Genomic DNA, 24,094 nt, shown 5'->3' on the forward strand with positions numbered 1-24,094 from the left:
CGTTTGGTGCAGGCAGGGACGTAACGTCTTCACAATTACGTGTTAAATTTAATTACATTAAATGAAAAACATTATTCTTTAAAAAGTAAAATATTATTTATCTTTAAAATATAAGTCATAATATAACAAAAAATTTAACAAATAGCTAATTAATTGAAACATTCAAATTATTTGGTTACGTCGCAACGACATGCTAACGACATATCATATTTTCTGCGACTTTGTGACCAAAATAGCACGTCTGTGTTTCATCCGGTGCGGGCATGGACCTTTAGTAATATTGCTTCTTATACTGTTGTAAATTTAAGTGTGTTTGAATCAATGATTTAAGGCGAATATTGATTGCTTTAAAAATAAATTTAACAGGATAGTTGTTAGTTAAAAAAGTATTATTAATAAAATCAATATTCTTTTTATGGAATTTTGGATCTGATAATGTCAGCCATCTTCATGATTATCCCTCTTTTTTGTGAAACAAAATATACAAAATTTTACAGGGAGAGTTTTCATCTCCTTTGACATTACCATATTTGAAGATGTCACTTCAAAATTTGGCCAACCATTAGTGACTCAACTGTTTTTTGGACTGATAATGGTTAGACAGTTTTTTTGGAATTTTGTTATTGGGTACACTGAGGATGATTCTAAAGTGAGTCAAAACATTTGTTTGTTTAATTATATTAAAAATAAATTTTGTTAATAACTAATAATTTTGTCTTGCGCATTAGTATTCGCGCTGTACTCTCAATAGCCTTTATTTGATTCATTAATTGTTTAAATTTCGAGTCTTTGATTCAAATACATATTGTGTTTTAAACGATTTATTTAAATAATAATCTTACAAATCCACATTTTTTAATTCTGAATAAATTTACGGAAGAAATTTTTGCGAAGTAATAAATTTACTAGAGATTTATGTAATTATAGATTTAATTATTATTGAAAATTATTAAATTAAGCAATTAACAGTAGAAAATCTTTATAAAGATTTTGTAGAATCTCTCTCTCTCTATATATTTTAAACATATTTATTATAAACACAATAAATAATATTATTTAATACAAAAATATATATTCCATTTTGTAAATAAAATATAAAAATTGTATAATAAATGCGAAAGAAAGATGATGAATAAAGGTCAGTTTCTATCTAAAAGTACAACGTAAGTTATAAATGTAATTTTACGTTTTCTTAGTCAATATAATGGTAGTATTTTTTTTCACTTAATCCAGGGAAGTTGATCAAAACTCGTTTTAAATAGGTCAAAATAATTCATTTTTAATAATAATTCTATTTTGTTTTAATTATTTAATTTTTTAAGTATTATAGTATTACATCTTTTTCTATAGAAAACGAAGGAAACGTTTGAAAATACTTCAGAAGTATTAAATTTTACATAATAAATTAATTAGAGATTTAGGCAAATATTTAGATTTATTTATTAAAATCAAATAAAATAACGAATTAACAATAGAGTTGGGAGAATTCCTACGTATTTTGAGATAAATATAATAAAGTTAATACACAATATATATTAATTCATATTTTGTAATTGGACTCTTTTTATACTTAAAATAAAAATATAGAAGATAGACATTGTAAAGATCTGTAAGATATTGAAATTTAAAAAAAATTATTTTTTTAATAAATCTCGTGAGTATACCTGCTTTTTTGCGCGAATGTCCGGAATAAATAAAACGCCCCACTTCAAATCCCATTAATCGTTTAACAACTGCTTGACCAATATTTCCTAGACCAAAAATGCCAACTGTAGAACCTCGTAAATCTTGTCCCAACAGCCACTGCGGTCCCGATTTTGAGATACCTCTAAATTATGTATTATATATTACTACATTATTCAATTCTTGTTTATTAAACAACCCGATGAAAAATTAGAAATAGATTAGACCAGATTAGACATTTCAGCTAGATCTATATGTATATAGAGTATGCGACAATAAAAGAATTGGGAGAAAATTGAAGAAGTAATTCCCGATAATAAAATAAAACGAAGATCAAGAATAAAATTGCGATTAAGGCTTTTTTTAATTATAAATGTTTACTCGTGTAAAAAATGTCTAAAGTACAGTGAATATTTACATATAATTAAGAAATAAAGCCTCTACCGACGTTTGGTTATTCTTAATTTTAAAATTCTGATTTAAAATTCTGTCTTTAAATATTTAACTAAAAAATGTTTGAATACGTGAATTTAAACATTTATGATTAAAAAAACAAAATTATCGAAATTTTGTTATTTCTGATTTTTATCTTGTTTTATCTTTTAGAATCACTCATTAAATGCAATGTTTTCTAACTTATTATTGAGCACTCTATATATGTATAAATAAATATATAAATTTAAATAAATAGAATAATATATATATATATATATATATATATATATATATATATATATATATATAATCATATACATAAAATTAATTGGTTCATTAACACATGCATAAGGAAATGAACCAATCAATTTCTTTATGCATATGATTATATGCAGCTATGCAAGAGTGTATGCTTGCCGCTTGAATGATGAAATTTTATTTTGCATGTCATTTCATTATTACGTGTTTTATTGTGAAAATCGACTTAAATTGTTTCGTATTAGTTATCAAATTCGTAAAAATGGGTCACAAGTAAAATTATCTTTGAATTTTATACGTAAAAGCATATCAAACATTTTTTACTCCTTTCAATATGCTGTTATTCCGTGTGTTTTTTTACTTGAATATGTTTCACTTTACACTTTTTATGATTACACATGACTATCAATAAGAGAGATAAGAATAATTGTAGCCCATTTTTATAAGTGTTTTAAAGTGATCTCATTATGTTTGACATTTTGTTTTATCCAAATTTTCTTTATTTACCAATATCAAACAAGAAATAATTTTTACCAGTAATTTCTCGCTTATGACGTCATGATTTCAACTGTTGCGGTGACTACTTAGAAACTTTAAATTGTAATCTAAACGTTAAAATGAAATAAAACAGTTACCGTTCCAGTTCCATGCGACCTTCGTGGGCGCGTCTTGCCGCAGATAATAACAATAGAACCGCGATTTCCGCGACTGCAGCGGACAATACCATCGGCGTATGTCCGACTTTAATTCCTCTTTTTTTAATTTCTGGAACATCTAAATGGTCATATCCTGCAGACATTGTCGATACAACTTTTAAATTTGGTCCTGAAAAACGAAAATCAAATTTATTAAATTGTCGTACGATAGACCTTGAAATCACTTTTTACACGCTTTAAAGCCTAAATCACACTAGCGATTAAAAATTAAATATTGAAGATTAAAAATTGAGTTTTGGCCAATCAAAATAAAAGAAGCTAAAATTTCCTTGTTCCAACTGGTCAAATTTCAATCGCTAATCGTCAATTATAATTGGCAATCGCTGGTGTGATTTGGGCTTAAAGTACGCACAAATTAAAAATAATCTGAATTTTTTGAAATTGAAACTTATATTGGATTGGCAACTTATAAGTGATTGCGGATTTTAAATAAGAAGAAAAATTCAAAATTTTTGCTTAAAAATATAACTTTATTCAATTATAGGTATTGTCCGTTTTTGTCGATGACTTTTTGCCATCTTTCAGGTAGTGTCATAATTCTATGTTCATAAAACTTCTGATTTTTGCCAGCAAAAAATTGAATTAAATGTGATTTTATATCATTAAAAATTTTACCATTGAAGAAGTTCTGTATGAAACGAAATAAATGGTAATCTGAAAGTGCAAGATTAGGGCTATATGGTGGATGTGACAACACATCCTAATCTAGTTCCAATAATTTTTGGCGAGTGACTAAAGATGTATGGAGCTTTGCATTATCATGCTGGAAAACAACACTCTTACCCAATTCTGGTCGCTTTTCTTGAACTACATCGCTCAGTTTGGCGAGTTGTTGAACGTACACGTTGAATTAATCGTTTGGTTTCTTGATAAAAGTTTAAAATGCAAAATTCCTTTATAATCCCACCAAACTGACAGCATAATCTTTTCTTGGTGAAGCTCAGCTTTTGGTGTCGTCTGGGCTTCATGTTGCATCACCCACGATTTTTTCCGATTAACGTTGTTAACTATCCACTTTTATCGCCAGTTATCAGTCGTTTCAGAAATGGATCAATTTTGTTGCGTTTTAGAAGTGAATCGCAGATACTAATGCGTTGCGTCAAATGAATTTCCTTAAACTGATGAGAGATCAGTTTAAGGAAATAAATCGAGTTTCTTGACATAGCTAAACTGTTTTAATTTTTTTTTGAATGCATGTATGCGATACATTGAGCTTCTCTGCAATCTCATGTGTTGTGCTATGACGATCTGAATCGATAATGGCCTTGATATGGGTCTCAGCAACTTCAACTGGATGGCCAGATCGTTGCGCATTTTTCAGCGAAAAATCACCAGAACGAAATTTGGCAAACCAATTTTGACACTGCCTTTCTTTCAAGGCTTCATTCCCATATACGGCACTTAACTTCTTGTGTGCTTGCGATGCTTTCTTGCCTTTTCGAAAATACAGTAAAATATGTCTGAAATGCGCGTTTGTTCTTCCATTTTTAAATTGGGATAAAAACGAAACTAAATAACTAATCAATATTTTTACTAAATTAAAGGCGGAAGTCCAAACAACAAGAAAACAATATAGATTAGGTGCTTTGAACACGTTGACGAAACAAAAGAATGTGTTAAGGCCATCTATTGATAAAATCCGCAATCACTTAGTTGCCAACTCAATATATAGAAATTATAGAAGAAAATCGAGGCAATTTGGCAAACGGGGTAATTAAAAAAATGGAAATATCTTTTTATGGGTACATATTAAAAATTTACTTTAAATATAGTAAACACGTCCTAATATAACGATGTTGCTAACAAAGTTTTGTTGGCAACAGCGTCATATTGAAGTTGTAATGAAAAATATGTTTTGCGACAGTCAAAGTAATTTCTAATAGCCAGCATTCTTTGAAATTTAAATAAGATACATAAGATTCTTTTTAAAAACTTTGAATGTATATCGTGTCCAGTTGAATGTATTTGAAACATTTTGTGTTCACTTTTTGCTGTGTGATGTCTATTTTTGTAGATTATATATGTAATAATGCGCACAGTTGACGTCGGGGCTTCGAAAAACCAAACGTCGAATCATCGTTTAGACGATTTTTTTCTTTCATATTCGCGTTCTATGTATCAAAATACACATTTTAATACTTAACAGTTGTAATTACACAAAATACTAATAGTCTTTAATTTGTTTTGAAAACGTTAAAGCAATAAATTTCTCTATTGTGTGTTTGTATTTTATTTTTGTTGTATGTAACATTTTTTTATAACACTATATATCCTTTTCTTAATAAAAGAAAGTTTTTACAACAGCTTTTTCACATTTTTCTTTATTTTAAAACACAAATTTCAGAATATTCTCGGACTATTTTCAAGTTACCCCGGGCTTGGGGCTATTCGAAATACTTGGCATTGGTCGACATTTTTATATGTACTTCAAAGCAAGTATATTTTTATGTTCTATCTATACCGGCATTGTGAAGAGGAAGGTTCAACCTTTAAAAAACCGTTTCATATTCTTTTTTTAATGAATATAAAACTCAGGAAACGCAAAAGAAAAAAAGGTTTTATGAATAGCCCCGGTCTCCCTTACATCATATTAGAAGACGTTGACGCTGATGCAATTACAATGAAATGAACCATTTTAATACTGAAACATATTGATATACAGGATCATTGAAAAGTATCGGACTCCTTAATTATTTTGAAAACTAAGCATTTTAGAAAAAAGTTTCAGATAAAAGTTGTAGGGTTTCAAAAGATCTATTTATTGATCTTATCAGTTTAACTTTTTGGTCACGAAGGTCATATCAAAATCACATTAACTTTTTTAAATGAAACATCCTATTTTTGATTCCAGAATCTAATGGCTGGTGTCAAGAGCTTTCCAAAACCCTACAAGAAAGTTTATTTTCATTGAGTACTTTCTGAGTTGTGGGGCTTAAAAGTTACAGTGTACTGTAACTTTTAAGCGTTATAATTCGGAAAGTACTTAACAAAATTTATAGTGTTTTGAAAAGTTTTTAACATCGACTACAAAAAAATGCAACAAAAAATATAGAATGTTAGGGTACCACCGATACCCTTTAATTAGGAAACTATACCGATACTCTAACGTTATATCTTTAATTCTTTATCATTATCTTTATCTATATCTTTAATTCTTTACATTATCGTTATTTTTATCGTTATCTCTAATCTTTAACAAACATGCGATGAAGGAACCTGAAACAGATATTGTGAAAAAATGTCATAATTTTTTATTATTTAGTTTGAAAAATAGAGCTGTAAAAAAATACAATTTTTATATAACATTTAAACTCAAAACGTTAAAGAGAAAACAGTAAAAAATAAGAAAATTTTATGGAAATAAAAAATTTTTAATGTACAAAATCTTGGCGGTGCTAAACATCTAAACATAATAAAGTTGTAAAATACAAGATGGTTAATAGTAATTTATAGTAATAGTAATTTATACTGTTAACTATATATAGTTAATAGTAATTTAAAAAATTGTAATGACTTATAATGTTACTTGTTTACTTAAATGCTAAACAAACTCAATTTTGTTATTGTTTTTTTTTTATTAGAACAGCGTCAAGTTTTAATAATAATCATAAATAATAATGTGTTAGATACGCTGACGACATCATATTAATGGTAGACAGAAGGTCTGCAACGACTCTTAAATCGTGTCGTATCTGCATGCTAAGATTGCGGACTGAATCTTAATGTCAAAAAGATAAAGTATGTTGGTAGCCAAAAACATACGTCCAATCAGAGGCATTAAAATAAAAATACAGCAAAACTAACAAGATATCATATAGCTCCCTTTGACTGAATGCACTTAGCCCAACACTTCTTCCATTGTTGAAAACAGTGTTGCATGTTCTTCAAAGTTAGACCTTTTAGGAACCTTGTCGTTTCACGTTTGATGCTCTTGGCATCCCCAAAATGTTCAACCCGCATAATTGTTTTTACTTTATGGAACAAAAAGTAGTCGTAAAGGCGAATAGAGATGATGGTAATTATGTTGTTTTTGGTCAAAAACGCATAATAAACGCTGAGGGCTCATAAATCATACATGGATTTAAATCTTTCAAAATTTTTGCATATGCACAAAAGCATATTACCTTTACTAATTCCCAACTCATCAACGATCATCCTAGTGATAATGCGACGGCATTATCAAATCGTGAATGTATGTTGAATATTTTTATTAATACATGATCTTTTTACACAGTTTTATGAGAAATTTGATGAAATTTGATTTTTTGCTCTTAAAACATCTCGCTCTGTTTCGACTGCGCAAAAAACTATGTTCAAAAATATTGATACGAAAAGTACATACGCACTTGATTGTAATCAAATTTGCACTGATGACTCATAAGACTTTCCTTTAGATGTAAAACTAACATAAAAGCTTACAGTGTTGTTAGATTGGTAGAAAAAATTTAGTGCGCAAACTTTTTGTTCACATCTTATAAATTAATTCACAACTGAAAATATTGTTTTTAATGTTTAAAAAATAACCATTTTATATTCATAAGCCATAAAAGAATCGTATGCATTGTTGGAATAACTTTTTGTTTCAATACTGTGTCATAGATTAAAATAGATTTATGACCTGCGAAATTTTTTTTCGATTGAAAATAAGACTTTTTTAATTCCATATTATGGACAAAATGGATTTAAGTTTGTTGAACCTTTTCTTGGATTGAAAGAATAGCAATTTTAATTTTATTATGTTATGGATTAAAATGAATTGCGTGGCCCGCAAAATTTTTTTGGATTGAAAGACTAGGACTCCCATATTATAGTTTCATTCTGTTTCATGTATTACAATGAATTGATTTGGCTCGCGAAATCTTTTAGATTGATAGCACAGAAATCTTGTAGTTTTAATCCCACGGTTTAAAATGGCTTTTTAAGAATTCGTAAACTTTAATTACGTTGAAATGAATTCATAAAATCAAGAATTTGGATTCAGCAGTGACCGCACGAATCAATTTCTATTTTAATCCATTTTCTTTCCCCTTTCAACTGAGACAATAGAAAATCTAAATTTCTAATTCGGTCTTCACCCGATCAAGCACCCAATATAAAATTTGATAGATAATTTATGTTATCCCTATAATTTAAAGTTCAAAACATTTTTTTTCCCAATAAATGGAAATAGACTAAAAAATTGTAATTTATTTTAATTCATTTGAATACATTTTGGATTAAAAAACATTTATTAAGTCATTTCAATCCTATGCCATGGATTAAAATAGATTATATAGCCCACATAACTTTTTCAGATTGAAAAAAAAAATAGAAATCTCGTAATTTCAATTTTACTTTATGGATTAAAATAGATTCAAGGAATTCTTAAACTCAATTGAATAAAAATGAACTTGTGTGATCATTGCCAAATCCAAATTCTTGATTTTTTAAATCCATTTTTATCGATTTTATTATATTTTAAATCCATTTCCGTTTACGTAGGTTCTTAATAACACAATAAATTATAATATTGTAATGTTACTCTAGATTAATTCAAATAATTAGGTCAACAACTCTAGATTATTTTAAAAGACAAGTTTCTTTATAATAGTGGATGATATTATATTTTATAATATAAAATTCGAGACTATTTAAACTTTAAACATTCTTTTGTAGTTTATACAAATAAATATACATGTTAGTTGTTAGTAAGATTATCTTATCAAATTCATTTTTGAAGTCACCTCTCTTTCTTATTTTTTCCTTTGTAAGAACATTTGGTTCAGTTCTAAGTTAAAAGGATTAAATTCTCCGATTTAAAACTTAATTAATAATCGCAAAACTCAAAAAATAGGAGTTAAAGCGTCTTTCTGGCATGCTGATCCATATTCCGGAGTCACACAATGCGTGTTTGATTTGTGGCATTTTCTTAAAAACGTGTCTACGAGAAAAGTTTTTTTGTTGTATTTTTTCTTGTCTTACCCAATTCCTTTATGAAATCCCCCAAAAATTGCCTCTAAGACTGGACGTAATATATCAAAATTATAAAGAAAATATTTAAAAATAACAAATTATTTATATTGTTTAAATTTTACTTATATTTGTTTTGAAACTGGCAATAGCCAAAAGCTCCTAAGTCAAAAAGAATAGAAACAGAAACACATCCCAAGGAGAACAGAAAAGACAAAAAGGTATCAAAATGACGTCAAAATATGATCAAATTTTAGTTCGTCACTATGACATCAAATTGCATAAATTTTTGATACCTTTTTGACGTCAAAATTATGTCATCGTGACATAATTTTCACGTTCTTTTGATTGTATACGAAAATATTGGCATAACGGAGACGTCAAAAAATTTATTTTATGTGTCATGTTTCGTTGTTTATGATATATCAGTTTATTATTGAGGACTGCTAAAGAAGTTGTGAAGCGTTGATTGAATACCTCTGGTCAACGTTAATGAGATAATTTACGTTATTCTTACATTTTTTATTTAGCTTTTTCTTTTAAAGTTTCCACATTTCCACGTTTTATATAATTATACTTTATTATGAATTCTTTTATTTCGATTAATTAGATTTAAAATTATACATTTTGTGTTCTTAAATCATTTTTCTATTAATATCATTTTCCTCTATTTATTTTCCAAGTTAAAGTTATATTAAATTACTGCATAGAAATTACTGAATGGAAATGCTAATCTACATTATATCTCTATAACCTATTTGTAAATGTATTCATATAAAAATGTTATTTGTCACTACAGATGTATAATAAACTGATATATCATAAACAACGAAACATGATACATAAAATAAATTTTTTGACGACTCCGTTATGCCAATATTTTCGTATACAATCAAAAGAACGTGAAAATTATGTCACGATGACATAATTTTGACGTCAAAAAGGTATCAAAAATTTATGCAATTTGATGTCATAGTAACAAACTAAAATTTGATCATATTTTGACGTCATTTTGATATTTTTTGTCTTTTCTGTTCTCCTTGGGATGTCATGGAACTCTCATTCATCTTTCTAAGTTAAAAAGCCTCCTTAATTGATATTATTTTTCACTTCAAATTAATAATTGAAAGTTATTCCCATTTTCCACACATAGTGTTTCATCCAAATAACAAGCACTTATAAAAAAAATGTTGATTAAGTTTTGGGAATATATTTCTTCAGATATTAAAACAAGGAAAATGTGAACGATTGCATAATTTGTTGAATTATTCAAAATAGAAAAAGAAGTTCTATGAAGAAGATCAATAAAATGGATTTTTACCGGCGATGTTCAAAAACTCGTTGTTGACAATATGATGGCTAGCGAGGAATACAGCGTCATGTCCAGGAAGAGCTTGCAATACTTGTTCTCGACTGCTTATGCCAGCTGGTATAACAGTAACGTCGCATCTACATCAACAATAGTAAAAATAATAAATAATCTCTAGGAATGTTTAAATTTCAAATTTATTAGAATTTATCAGACTTACTTTGTGCGAAGCAAATCGATACCGACAGCGGGAACTTCATTACTAGTCACCAAAACACGCGGTAGAGTTGATAAACTCATTGTACTCTGTTTAAATAAAAAAATTGAAATAAAATATTATTCGTCAAGATCTCTAATAAAATTTTTTCTTAGAATTCTTTATACAGGGTGATTCAAAATAACTTTTATTGGTCCCGAAGCTGGCATATTTTCGTAATCGAATTCTGAGACGATTTTTCCTTTTGCAAAAATTTGTCCGGAGCTTAGTTTTCAAGTTACAATAAGAATTAGCGTATGACGGGTCGGATACAAGTGGTAGACAGGGGCGGTGCGATTCACTGTTACACGCGGGTGTTTCTGTGAGGCGCCTCCTACGCTCAAATGACTGACAAAAGTACATGGACAGTACATTCCTATTTAAACTCTCTCTCTCTCTCTCTCTCTGTCACTTTAATTATGCTACATTTAACTTGTCAAATTTCGATCTCTGTCATCCGGCCGTCAAATATCGGGATGACCGTGAAATCTTCAAGTAAGTTTACATTATTATAATAAATGTACGCCCGCAAATAATAAAATTTAATACAAATGAGATTACTTAAATGTGCACTTGTGAGTTAAAGGTAGCACTTTTAAAGGGGACAAGAAGGGAAGGAAGGGAAGAGAGAGAGAGAGAGAGAGAGAGAGAGAGAGAGAGAGAGAGAGAGAGAGAGAGAGTTGGGGGTGGAGGGGGTTTCAAACAAGTTTAAGCACGTTTACTCACGCACACGGCGACCAGCTTATTGTTTCCACGATGCGACAGTTCAATTTAAATTTGTTCTTTACCCAGATTTATCCCTCGAAGTTGTTTCATATTTTACCACATTTACACTATTTACTCTGCACTTGATCAATAAAAGCGGAACTACGCGACGAACCGATTGATTGACTTTATTAATTACTATTAATCACTACTATAATATAATCACTACAATCATTTGATGCGTTAAAATTACTCGAAGAAACACGTGTTTACGTTACGATTACACAGCACATATTCACTCGATGATAAGCAGTCGACTGGATGTTATTGGTTATTTCGTTATAAGAGTGTCGAACGATTGGTTAAAGCCATAACTCAAAACGCGGCAATTTAAAATAAAAATATTGGTTAATACAATTTACATCAATATAATTTATTAGAAAAATATTGCAAATGCATGTTTATCATTATTTGTTAAAAATTGTATGATAGTGACTTTAACAAGATAATTATTATTTATTCAAAATATTCAAGAAATTTTATCAAAATCAATTTCTTTTAAATATTTTTTTTTATTTCTTATTTTTTAATATTTGCGAAAACTGTGAAAATATTCCTTGAAATAAAATATTTGGTTGCCCTGAAAAGGACAGATTATCCGTTGCTGCAAGGAGATTTCAAGAATTATATTTTTGAAGTTTTCTTCATAATAAATATTCAAAATAATTATCTTGATAAAGTCATTTATGGATCATACAATTTTTAACAAGTAGTGATAAACATGCATTTGCCACATTTTTCTAATAAATTGTATTGTTTTAAATCGTATTAATCAGTATTTTCTTTTTGACTTGCCGCATTTTGGCTTTAACCAATCGTTTGACACTCTTATAACGACATAACCAATAACATTCAGTTGACTGCTTCATATCGTCGAGTGAATACGTGTTGTGTGATCGTAACGTAAATACGTGTCGCTTCGAGTAATTTTAACGCATCCAATGATTATAGTGATTAGAATAGTGATTAATAGTCATTAATAAAGTCGATCGATCGGTTCGTCGCGTAGTTCCGTGTTTATCGATCAAGTGCTGAGTAAATAGTGTAAATGTGATAAAATATGAAACAACTTTGAGGAATAGATTTGGATAAAGGACAAATTTAAATTGAATTGTCGCATCGTGGAAACAATAAGCTAATTGCCGTGTGCGTAAGTAAACGTGCTTAAACTTGTTCAAAGGCCTCCCCCAGTTTCTCTCTCTCTCTCTTTCTTTTTCTCTCCTTTCTTTCCTTTTTGTGCGTTTTAAAAGTGCTACCTTTAACTCGCAAGTGCACATTTAAGTAATCTCATTTGCATTAAATTTTATTATTTGCAGGCGTACATTTATTATAATAATGTAAACTTACTTGAAGATTTCACGGTCATCCCGATATTTGACGGCCGGATGACAGAGATCGAAATTTGACAAGTTAAATGTAGCATAATTAAAGTGACAGAGAGAGAGAGAGAGAGAGAGAGAGAGAGAGAGAGTTTAAATAGGAATGTACTGTCCATGTACTTTTGTCAGTCATTTGAGCGCAGGAGGCGCCTCACAGAAACACCCGCGTGTAACAGTGAATCGCGCCGCCCCTGTCTACCACTTGTATCCGATCCGTCATACGCTAATTCTTATTGTAACTTGAAAACTAAGCTTCGGACAAATTTTTGCAAAAGGAAAAATCGTCTCAGAATTCGATTACGAAAATATGCCAGCTTCGGGACCAATAAAAGTTATTTTGAATCACTCTGTATATATAGTTTATCAAAATTTTTATGTAAATTTTGAATTTTTGTATAATTTTTATGTTTTAAAAAAATTTCAGATTTTTTATTGGATGAATAAAAGTTGTACTTGAAACCTTGTAGAAATATTCTTGAAAGTTTTATTGAATTAAATCTGAAACCTTTCTGAAATATTTTTAACCCTTGAACACATTTTATCTAGGAAATTACATTAACACATTTCTTAAGATTAACCCTACTCAATTTTGAGAAACTATAACCTTGGTTTGAATCAATATTTTTTAATAATTTTTTTGAAATAATTTACAATTTTAAAAATGTGACTAGTAGACACAAGTATTGCCGAAAAATGATTTATTGTGAAGTTATAAAGTAAAAACTATTAAGCAGAAATAAAAAATTGTTCAAAAATCCACTTTTTCTTTAAAAAATATCTTTGCAACAAAAAACTTTTAGGAATTTTAAAGCTAAAGTCATACTTAAAAAAAATTATGTCATTGTCATTTCTTTAAAAATGTATAATATATAACAAGGAGATAATAAGTGTAATCAGTTTTTAACTAACTCAAGGTGTCTAAAATTTGTTTTATTTATAAGATCACTCACAAAAGAGACTATAGGAGTGCCATTGATTCTAACAAAATTTTGCTGTCGTGCCATTCAAACTGTAGTTGATTAAAAAAGCTGATCAAATATATCAATCGAAAGGGGAGATTTTAAACTTTTTTTACATCCTGGTCCGAACCTCCTATCTTATTCCGTTTTCACACAGCAAACGATTAAAATTTCATAGTGGGGTTTCCTAGACATATATGTGTTTAAGGGTTAAGCATTAAATATAATAAATTTAAGCATTATTTCTGAAATATTTTAAATTTAAAGTATTTTTCTGATGAAAAAAATTCTACAAAATTAAAAAATATATATATTATGAAATACTACAAAAAATAATAACTAAAACTTTTTTACTCGAATTTTAAAAAATTATATAAAAATCTACATAAAAATGACATCTAGAATTGGAACATTTTTGTTAATTTTTGTACTTTTTTAGTTTATTTTTTCTATAAACTTATCAATAAAACTATATCAAACTATAACGATGTACTATAATGCCTCGATAAAAAATTACGTCAAATTACAATCAATATGTATTCCATTTTTTTTTCTCAAAAATCATCTATTTATTGTTGTTCCAACCCTAATAGCCACCGGTCTGTGTTGTTGCTGTAATGTTGTCAAAAACAAAGAGCATTAGTTCAGCAAATTTAGAACAAGGTGTGTGTCTCATTTGCCTTTGGTTTGACATCATATGAATTCAGTACGTTTTGCTGCCAATATGCTGCGTATTTGCTGTCAACGGTTCATCGCTACATAAAGAGCAACATGAGAGTAAGTTGCCAACAACATGTGCTGAGTCATAAATTTCAGCAAAAATTCAACACCATGTCGAAAACGGTTAAATATATGTTTTGTACTTTTTTTTCAAATATATAAAAAATAAATAAGTTAATTCTTTTTTCTGCTGAATTATCATCACCCTGTCAAAAATGTGCGATAATACCGATTAAAAAAAAGTAATCCGAATTGATCGAGATTTCTACACCAAAAATACGGTATTAAGACCGATTGAAAATAAGATCGGAATCCAGATAGATTTATTAAAACAGAATACATTAATGTAAACGTAATAAATGTTTAGTTTATAAAAAAGTATTTCTTGTATCTTTTTTGTTAAAAAGAATTAAATTTAAATTAAGGCTCCTGACTCCTCAGCCGAGAACTCCGCGTTGACGGTAGCGACATTTCGTCGCGGACAAAATTAGAACTAATACACGTGAAACGTGACAGATTGACGATGAAATGTTATCGTGCATGTCATTTTGTTATTATGTGTTTCATTGTAAAAACATGACTTGTCTCGTATTTACCAAATTTGTAAAAATGGACCGCGAGTAAAGTTTCTTTGAATTTTATACATAAAAGTACATTTTTCACTCCTTTTAATAGCTATCCGTGTGTTTTCCTGTCTGAATAGACGTCACTTTACGTGCTTTTTACGACTATTGACTGACTGCTAGGCGAAAAAAGGATAGTCGTGATCGATATTTAGAAGTGTTTTAAAGCCATCTGATTAGTCTTTTTTATCCAAATTGGCATTATTTAGAAATGGCACGTCGGACAAAATTATGTGCCCATGTGTTTTCCTGTTTCAATTGCTTCACTTTACATGCTTTTTACAACTATTTACTGATTGTTAGGCGGAAAAAGGATAGTCGTGACCGATATTTAGAAGTGTTTTAAAGTCATCTGCTTAGTTTGTTTTATCCAAATTGGCTTCATTTACAAATGGCATGTCGGACAAAATTACGTGTCATTTCACGCAATTTCTCGCTTCTGACGTCACGATTTCAATATGGCCGCGGCGAGTACTCAGGAGCCTTAAACATTTAATTTATGTACAAGATTAAATAACAATACAAATTATTTACATAAAAATATATAAAATTTTATGTGGACCAATGTTCCACAAACACGTCACGTTTGAAAAGAATGAGAGCAAGTATTTGTCTCGAGCTTACAACAAGCAAGTTTTAAAAGTTTGCGGAAGTACGATCTAGGATCGTCCGCCGCGGTGGCACCTAGATATAACGCCTGTGGCCGCACTCGACTTACGAGAAAATCTCCCGCGGCGTGGCCGCCTAGCGGTGACGCCAGTACTCACTTGTTAAATCCATTTCAATCCGATCTGATAGCCAAGTAAATAATTAATTTACTCCTGTTTATTTATTACATTACACACGCTCGCGCAAACACACGATCACATACGCATACGCGCGCACACACACACACAAATCATTTTCGACATTTTATTTGGCTACAAGACAATAATTAATATATTTAATGTTTTTTAACAAATACACGACAAAAGCACAGCATCGTTATCTTTTTTTATTACCGTCACGTTGCTCTTATGTTGTTGAAAATGATTGATAAAGCAAAATGTTTTCCATGAATAGAAGTCATTTTGTTGGCAACAGAATAAGCAACAGTTGCTCTCCGTTTGCTTTGAATCTGCTGACATAAAATATCTCAAATCTGCTCTCATGTTGTTGAATATGTAGGACTATGCGTTACGTTTTCAGCAAATACACAGCAACTAGTCGAAAATTCAGCATTAAGTTGCCTGATTTTGCAAAACATGCATGGCTATCAGGAAACCTCAAAGATCGAACAGGAATTGTCACTTCGTGACGAACTATAAACATTTTTTTTTATGGATACATATTTGTGATCAGTTCATCAGATTGTCGTAAAGATGAAATATGTATAATCAAAGTACATTTTTTATCAATAAACATAAACAAACGCTCAAATTTAACAGAAGGTCAATAACCAAGCAAATTAATAAGATATAGTTGTAAAGATAATGTATGTATTTAATCGACTCTTACATCGAGTCTCTTATTTCTGTTAACAAAACATTTTGGCTTTACTTAGCTTTTTGCAGTTGTCCTATTTACCATGATATAAATTAATAATAATGAGAGCTACATTTTTGAGTAAACATAATTAATATAAACTTTTACAATTTCATCAAATATGCGTTTGTGCAAGAAAGCTATGATGATAATGCTTACAATTTTGGTTGACATATACAAATATAAAAAAATTTTTTAATTTCCGTTCAGTAACTGTTCGTGCAGAAGGAGCTACGATATATATATTCAACTGATTGCACGTTTTGAGACGAAAATGTGTTTTGTCCGGCTTTATGTGTTAAAATTAAAACGAATTAAGTATTGTGAGTTATCTGAAAACTTATATTAAACTAGTAATTATTCTAAAATTTTAATGGTCACACAAGTTATAAAAAAAAATTTTTTTTTAAATAAATACCTCGAAGGAGTTTTGTGTAGGATGTCAAATTTCCATCTAGTATTAGTCCTTTGAGTGTTTTATCCTTCGAGTATTATTCTAGTTGTTTGACGTCTCTACTTCATAACCGAAAGAGATCTCACGTTCGACTAACATAAGATTTAGTCCAAAGGTCGATGATATTATGTTGGAAGTGTAAATATGAATATAAATACAAAATATTGAGAGAAGGAGATATCAGCAATTTCTTTCAGAATATCAAAATAAGCATTATAAGTCAAGCAATTCAGTATCTCTCATTAACTTTATGCTATTTTTTCGTTATTTTAATGCTCTTTAATTCTAGTGCCTAATTGTCTCTTAGTTTGACCAATATATGTCGCATCGCAATCCTTACAGCATTATTTTGTAGATTACTTTATTCTTGGTGTTCCTATATATTGCTCTTCTCTACTGAAAAAATCACGTGACAAAATCATATGACAAAATCACGTACGAGTCACGTAATGAAATGTTCCAAATTAGTACGTGATTTTTGAAAATTATGTAATTTTTGAAAATTACGTAATAGAGGAGAAGAGGGTATTATGGGTACTGTCGACAATATGGCTATCCCTATTATTTCTGTTATTAGGAGACGTATTCTAACAATTGCTTATGGAGTTATTCGTTTAGTAGCCCACCGTTTTTAGTGGTGCTAATATGCCAATACATAATGAGTGACAATTTGATATAAAGTATTTTTACTTTTGAGTACTTCTAAACTTTTTTAAGATACACTTTTAATCTTTAATTACATGCACTTCCTCATTATTCTTAAACTTGAATGTATTATCACACAAATGTATATACGTACACGCGAGTGATTTTTTGTTATTTAACTTTTTATTTGACCGTATACATTTCGACTTATACAAAGTTAAAACAATAACATGGAATTTTGTTAATATGGTTTTTTTAAGCAAAATTTTTATATTGAAATATTTCCTTAATAAATCGAGTATTATTCTAGAAGGCGGTGTTTAGAAACATTAGAGACATTATTTTATACTTATTGTTTAATGTTAAATAGGGATAAAATAATATTTCTAATGAAATTTCTAATAGTATTTCTAAAGTTTTTAAACGCAGAAAAATTCTAAATTGTGAAAATTTTAAACAATGGAAAATTAAAAATATATAATTTTGTAACAAAATACTGTGTTTTTTTTAAACTAAATTAATTTTTAAAAACTATTTTTATGGAAAGCCACATTACAACCACTTTTTTTCTTTCACTGATTATGCAGTGCATTACATTTTTATAAATCACGTCCTAAATAATAAATATTTCATTACTTAAGTTTAGAATCTGTCAAACAACACTTTGACGAATCGTTTAAGTTTCAATAGAAAATATTAATTATAAACAAAGTTATTCAATAAAATAAAAATGAGTGTCATATTACCCTTTTCTTCTCTACTAATTATCTAATACAGGCGTTGTCTGTAAGATTGATTGTACTGATTACAACGTCTTTTATGTTGGACAAACTAAACGAAAATTAAGAACTCGTTTAAAGAAACATAAGAATAATATAAAATTAGACCCAGAGAGACATTCTATAATTACGAAGCACATCGTTAACTTCAAAATAGATTGGCACAATGTCAGAATTCTTGACCACGAAAATATTTATCATAAGAGACTGATTTCCAAAATAATTTCCATTAAAGAACAAGAAAATGGCTTAAATTGTATAAATAACATTGAGTTACTTCATTGTTCGTATTATATTTAAATAAACTCTCTCGCTAATTTTATTTTATTAATTTTTTCTTTTTAATTTTAACTTTCCATTTTTATCTAATTATGTTTCTTAACTTTTAACCCATTCTAATGTTGACTCTTATTTATTTAATTATTTATTATACTTTACCTATTAATTATTAATTATTAATTGTGGTAAATTGATATTTTGTCATCCTACATTATTTGGACTTAATTAGTTGTTATCTGTTTGAATTGTTTTGGCAATAACTGAACGAATCTTGTCTCTGAATTTATTTGCACGACCTACTTGATTCCTTTATGTCATCTTTAAAAGCCCGTTAAGAGTACACAAGACAACACAGCCACGGACAATTTCATTTAAAATCTTTGATTTTTTGCACTATTTTTCCATCATATTTAAGAGATTGTTACCGTAAGTTTATTGTCTCTCATTAAATTGGTCGTTTATTTACATCTTTGCATGACCTTAACTACAGATTGTTTTTTTCAATTATCATTCAAATTTTGTTTGACAATGTTCTGGTCGAAGAATGTGTTCACATATGACATCAAGGAAAAAAAAGCATTACTTCAGCTAAGTAGCTGCACATCAATTATCTTGCGTCTAATATACGTCGTTTTTTACATTTCTTTTTTTTGTATTTCTTTGCGTGCGTTTATTTTTAATGTAACCAATGAAGACTTAGTATAGTCAAAATGTTTTTGTTAACATATTCCTTTGGTAAATTATCACATAAAAATTTTTTTTATTTTTTAAGTACGACCCAATAATTCCGTATTTGACCTTTTCTCTCTATTAATTGCGTTTGCAAACAACGAGCGATTTACTATTTACGATTTGTTGTAATATACTTCTAATTACCGTTATATAATTGTAATAAAGTGTTATATAAGTGTATGCGTGCACTGTACTATACTTTAATAACACATAATCAAGCAGATATAATTACTACATCTTAATTATTGTACTTAGTACATTTCCAAGAAACAGACCTTATAGAAAATAACTATTTTGTAGAATTATTATTACTGAAAAAAAATAAATTTAATTATCGCATCTCAAGGCCTGGTATAATATTAAACATTGGAAAAATTTTTTACCTTTTTTTTTTAATTATTTATTATATTTTTTAAGTAAAGTTAAAGATATTATTATAGATATTAATTATAAATAAACATTTTTATTCATTTTCTTATTAAATTTGCTATACTTAATTTGATTGAGAGTATAATATTAAAATATTATAATATTAAAATTGCAATTTGCTTACTTTTTTTTTGTTTTTGAATAGAATTTTTGTAAAGATATAACTTAGAATATGAGACTATTGTTTTGTCAACTTTTTTATGCATTTATCTAATAAGAATATTTCAAATAATTAGCATAATTTGTACTGAAGAAATTAATGGTAAAAACTTTTACGAAATAAAATCAAATTCTATTGTACTTTTGTATAATGTATTTTAACAGCACATTATTACAATACAAGAATTGATTAAGCTAATAATTATAACATCTCGAAATGTTCCTTTATTTCCTCAAGAGATGTTGAATATAAAAGATTCAATAACTTCATAGATAATTAATATTTCCTGTTGTTTTCATGTTTGTCTTATCCGTTTGTAGCAGCGTTATTTACGAGCGTTCTTTTTTTTTAAATCCTCAATAGATTTTACGACGAGAGCCTGCCATTCATCAGGTTTATTTTTTGTATACCAATCCACTATATAATCCATATGTTCCTTTTGTTTCTCAGTACATCTTTTACATTTATTATTTAGAGCATCTGCAAAAACCCCTGTAATTTAAAACAAAGAAACTTGAAATATATTGTATTTGAGGCAGCTTAAAATTTTATATTATTTTTTTTATTTTTATCTGTCTCTCTTTTTGTGCATTCATATAATTAACCCTTAAACACATAAGTAGGCCTGACAAACCCCATATGAAGTTTCGAACGCTAGCTATGTTAAGACGGAATAAGATAGGAGGTTCAAACCAGGACGTAAAAAAAGTTTAAAATCTCTTTCGATTGATATGGTTGATCAACTTTTTTGATCAATTAGAATTCGAACGGCACTGCAGCAAAGTTTTGTTAGAGTCAATGGGACCCATATAGTGTATGAGTGAAACTTTCTTGTGAATAATCTTATGTAAAAAAAACTGGATAAAACACGTTTAAACAGATCCATACGCGTATGTTACTCTGCCTAGAGTTAAAATACTATAGTGCCGTGAAAAAGAAAACTTCTGCGAAGGGTCCGAAATATATTATCAAACACATCAAATTTCAATTTTAAACACCTTGAATTTATCAAAAATACGTCATATTTGCATTGTTATGTAAATATATTTTTTAATAGAAATGGCAGTGACATAATTTGTTTTTGAATGTATGACTTTTTAGCTTTAAAACGCCGTATTGTAAAGTTCTTAAAAGTTTTTTGTTGCAAAGTTATGATTTAAAAAGAAGTGGATTTTTAGATACCCAAAAATACTTCATCTTCTCCTTGTTATATAATTAAACTTTTAAAAGAAATGACATAATTTTTTTCTGAAAGTATGACTCTTTAGCTGTAAAACGTCGTATTTGAAAGTCTTTAAAAGTTTTTTGTTGAGAAGATATAATTTTTTAAAGGAAAAGTGGATTTTTGAACAATTTCTCATTTTTGCTTAATGATTTTTTTTTGTATAACTTCACAATAAATTATATTTTGACAATGTCGATTGTGCAGTCACATTTCTGAGATTTCGAACTTTCATGTGAAAAAAAATATTGTTGAAAAATGTTGATTGAAACCAAAGTTACAGCTTCTCAAAGTTGAAAATGTCTTACAGACCCAAAAATGTGTTTACGTATTTTACGGGGTCGATGTATTTAAGGCTTAATACATATAAATAAAATGTTGGGAAAGTAAGTTTGGAACAATAAAAATATCTTATCGATGTACATACGGTTTTTACAAAACATAAGAATAAAAATTTTTTTTGTTATAATTTTCAGAAATTTGAAAATTTATTCAAAATTCAATGACATAAATATTTCTGATTATTTCAAATAAAATATATAATATTTCCTATGCACATTTAAAATGTTTATTAATATTAATTGTGTAAGATACATTTGAGTGACAAAATTTTTAATTAAATTTTAATGTTAATTTTTCTTTTAAAAAAATTCAAAATATGTTAATATTACAAGTTTTGCAATTTTTTAATTTTTTAAATTGTATATCTTTTTAATTAAATAGATTTTTGAATTTATCGCGTTAATTTTTTTTATGAGATTTTCAGGAATTTTTTAAGAAAATTATAAATACTTTTCAAAAATTTTTTTTGTGTCTTTTATTTATTATTATTTAAAAATTAATTTCCTATTTTTAAATAAAAATATGAATAATAATTTATATCAAAATATTTAATGATTTTCCTCTAAAAAATTTCTAAAATATTAGCACAATAAAATACAAAAAACTCAAGTCTCTTGAATGAAAATTTATTTTCTCAAAATTAGCTGAGAATTATTATTTATTTACTTGTTTTCTTTATTGTTTTTGTCAAAAGTTTCTTACTTATGTATAATTCAAATTTAATTATTACAAAACTACTGATACATAAAAAGTAATTGATTAATATATTGAAGAATACTTGCTTACTAATTAATTAAAAAATCTGTCAAAAAATTTTATTTGTTGCAATACTCTGTATAGAAATACCTTTAAAGAACTTCGCATCGGCTGTTATGCATGGCGACGTTTCCATAAAACAACCATAATATTCATTACGCAATTTATCGTTTACAATGATACTCGCAACGTCAACGCCGTCGAACTTATCGGAGTAGAGGTCTTCTTGTGCGGCAACGCACATCAGTGCAATACCAATGATTGTTACGATGCAGCTTAACCGAGCCATTCTTTTCACAGTAACTCGTGAGATATTGAATGAGTAATCAAATTTGCGTGTCTTTTATATAGTTAGCATGAGGAAAAAAATGGTGATGTCTAAGACAAATGACAAATCTAGACATTAACGTATCATACGTAACATCCACTTACCTCATTGCAAGTGATAAAAAAAACAGTTGTGATTATTACTTAAATCATTTCTGCAAGCAATAATGTAAATTTGTATTTGAATAATAAATAATTAATAACGTCATAATTATACAGTTACAACTTGCAGTTCCCAGAAAAATGTTCAGGCATTAATAACTCGCATAAATGTATATTATATAAACATAATAATTTCTGATAACTTTGAAACTTGAATTATTAAAGTAGTTTAGCATATTAGGGCCACAATTGATAATTGATAAATTATCTGAAATTAAGAAATAATTTTTTTTACACTTGTTATTTTCAGGAGGGAAAGTTTCTTAAATTTCATTTTTTACGAAGCTGTACATATTTAAATTTGAAAATTGCATTTTTTTGAAAAAGTTCTTTCTTCTTTTTGTTCTAATTTAACAAAAAAATTTTAAATTGAGAAAAGCTATCGTAATTTGATGTCAAATATTATTACAAATATTGCTCTAAAATTTCAAATTGGTTCGATCATGTTTGATTCATCATGGCTATCGCTTTTAAAAGTTTTATAAAAGAACGCATTCAAAATTAAAAAAATAACATTTTTAATGTAATTTTAAATGATTTTTTTTTAACAAACATATGTATATTTTCAAAACAGAAACGTACTTATATATGAATATAAACAAAACTGCTTCTTTATGATGTTGAAAAATATCTTATTTTTCGATTTGCTAAGATTTTATAAGATATAAGAAATATAAGATTAAAAAAATTGAGAATAGAATAATTAATTAGAGAAAATAGTGTCTTTATCTTCTTCAAATTCTTAGTATTAAAAAAGTATAAACAAGTTAAATCGATATCATAGACAAAGTTAATCTACATTAGACATAGAAATGAATATTACTGACACTAGTTACTACTGACTTAGTTATTACTTTTTTTAAATTAATTATTGTATTTACTTTATTTCTTTTGTGCTTTAACTTTAAACTAATACAGCCATGTTTTTTGCGAATCGGCTGAAGCAAAAATAAAAAACTAAGTAATTAATGAGCAAAATAGTTAGTTTTTTATAAATTACATTTGGAGATGCTATGCCAGTTTAATAGACGTTATTACCTTTTTATTAGCATAATTTTTTGCTCATGTTCTAGAAATAATTCTAAGAAAAAGCAAAGAAATACACAAGATATTTGACGCGCGAGTTATATTTTTTTTACATGTTGCATGTTTCTGCGTTTTGCATTCTGCATAAATATGTATTCTGATCGTGGTTTTTATGCTTTGGTTTGTCGTATTGCGTGATACTTGT

At 28.1% G+C, this 24,094-nt stretch overlaps 3 protein-coding genes across 5 annotated transcripts in view; 1 reads left to right on the forward strand and 2 right to left on the reverse strand.

Moving 5' to 3' along the window:
- The window catches only part of LOC105196609 (glyoxylate reductase/hydroxypyruvate reductase), a 46,940-nt gene that overhangs the window by 15,645 nt on the left and 7,201 nt on the right, over positions 1-24,094 (reverse strand). Inside the window, exons 1-5 of one of the 3 annotated variants that reach the window (XM_026140149.2) lie at positions 16,995-17,594; positions 10,571-10,656; positions 10,363-10,490; positions 3,012-3,201; positions 1,665-1,828 (exon numbers count right to left, since the gene is read on the reverse strand). In XM_026140149.2, coding sequence (XP_025995934.1) covers positions 1,665-1,828; positions 3,012-3,201; positions 10,363-10,490; positions 10,571-10,650 — 562 coding nt within the window. In that variant the 5' untranslated portion in view covers positions 10,651-10,656; positions 16,995-17,594. Of the gene's footprint in view, positions 1-1,664; positions 1,829-3,011; positions 3,202-10,362; positions 10,491-10,570; positions 10,657-11,332; positions 11,352-16,994; positions 17,595-24,094 lie in introns of those variants that run through there. The other 2 variants (XM_039455276.1, XM_039455275.1) reach the window with 2 other exon arrangements.
- Positions 1-24,094, forward strand: part of LOC105203366 (tudor and KH domain-containing protein homolog) — a 95,148-nt gene that overhangs the window by 5,999 nt on the left and 65,055 nt on the right. The gene's annotated exons all lie outside the window — the stretch shown is intronic.
- LOC105196606 (ejaculatory bulb-specific protein 3) lies at positions 20,185-22,691 on the reverse strand. The gene is made up of 2 exons (XM_011162624.3): positions 22,465-22,691; positions 20,185-20,546 (listed from the first exon to the last, which is right to left on the reverse strand). Exons 1-2 carry the CDS (start codon positions 22,661-22,663, stop codon positions 20,380-20,382), a joined length of 366 nt encoding a protein of 121 aa, XP_011160926.1. The 5' UTR covers positions 22,664-22,691; the 3' UTR covers positions 20,185-20,379.

The sequence above is a fragment of the Solenopsis invicta genome, chromosome 11 (assembly GCF_016802725.1).
Source record: "Solenopsis invicta isolate M01_SB chromosome 11, UNIL_Sinv_3.0, whole genome shotgun sequence".
NCBI lineage: Eukaryota > Metazoa > Arthropoda > Insecta > Hymenoptera > Formicidae > Solenopsis > Solenopsis invicta.

Excerpts from the sequence above, each read along its gene's own strand:
- LOC105196606 (XM_011162624.3), bottom strand. The coding sequence starts at position 22,663 with ATGGCTCGGTTAAGCTGCATCGTAACAATCATTGGTATTGCACTGATG. Across the intron at positions 20,547-22,464 it reads CGATGCGAAGTTCTTTAAAG|GGGTTTTTGCAGATGCTCTA; the intron begins GTATTTCTATAC and ends TTTAAATTACAG.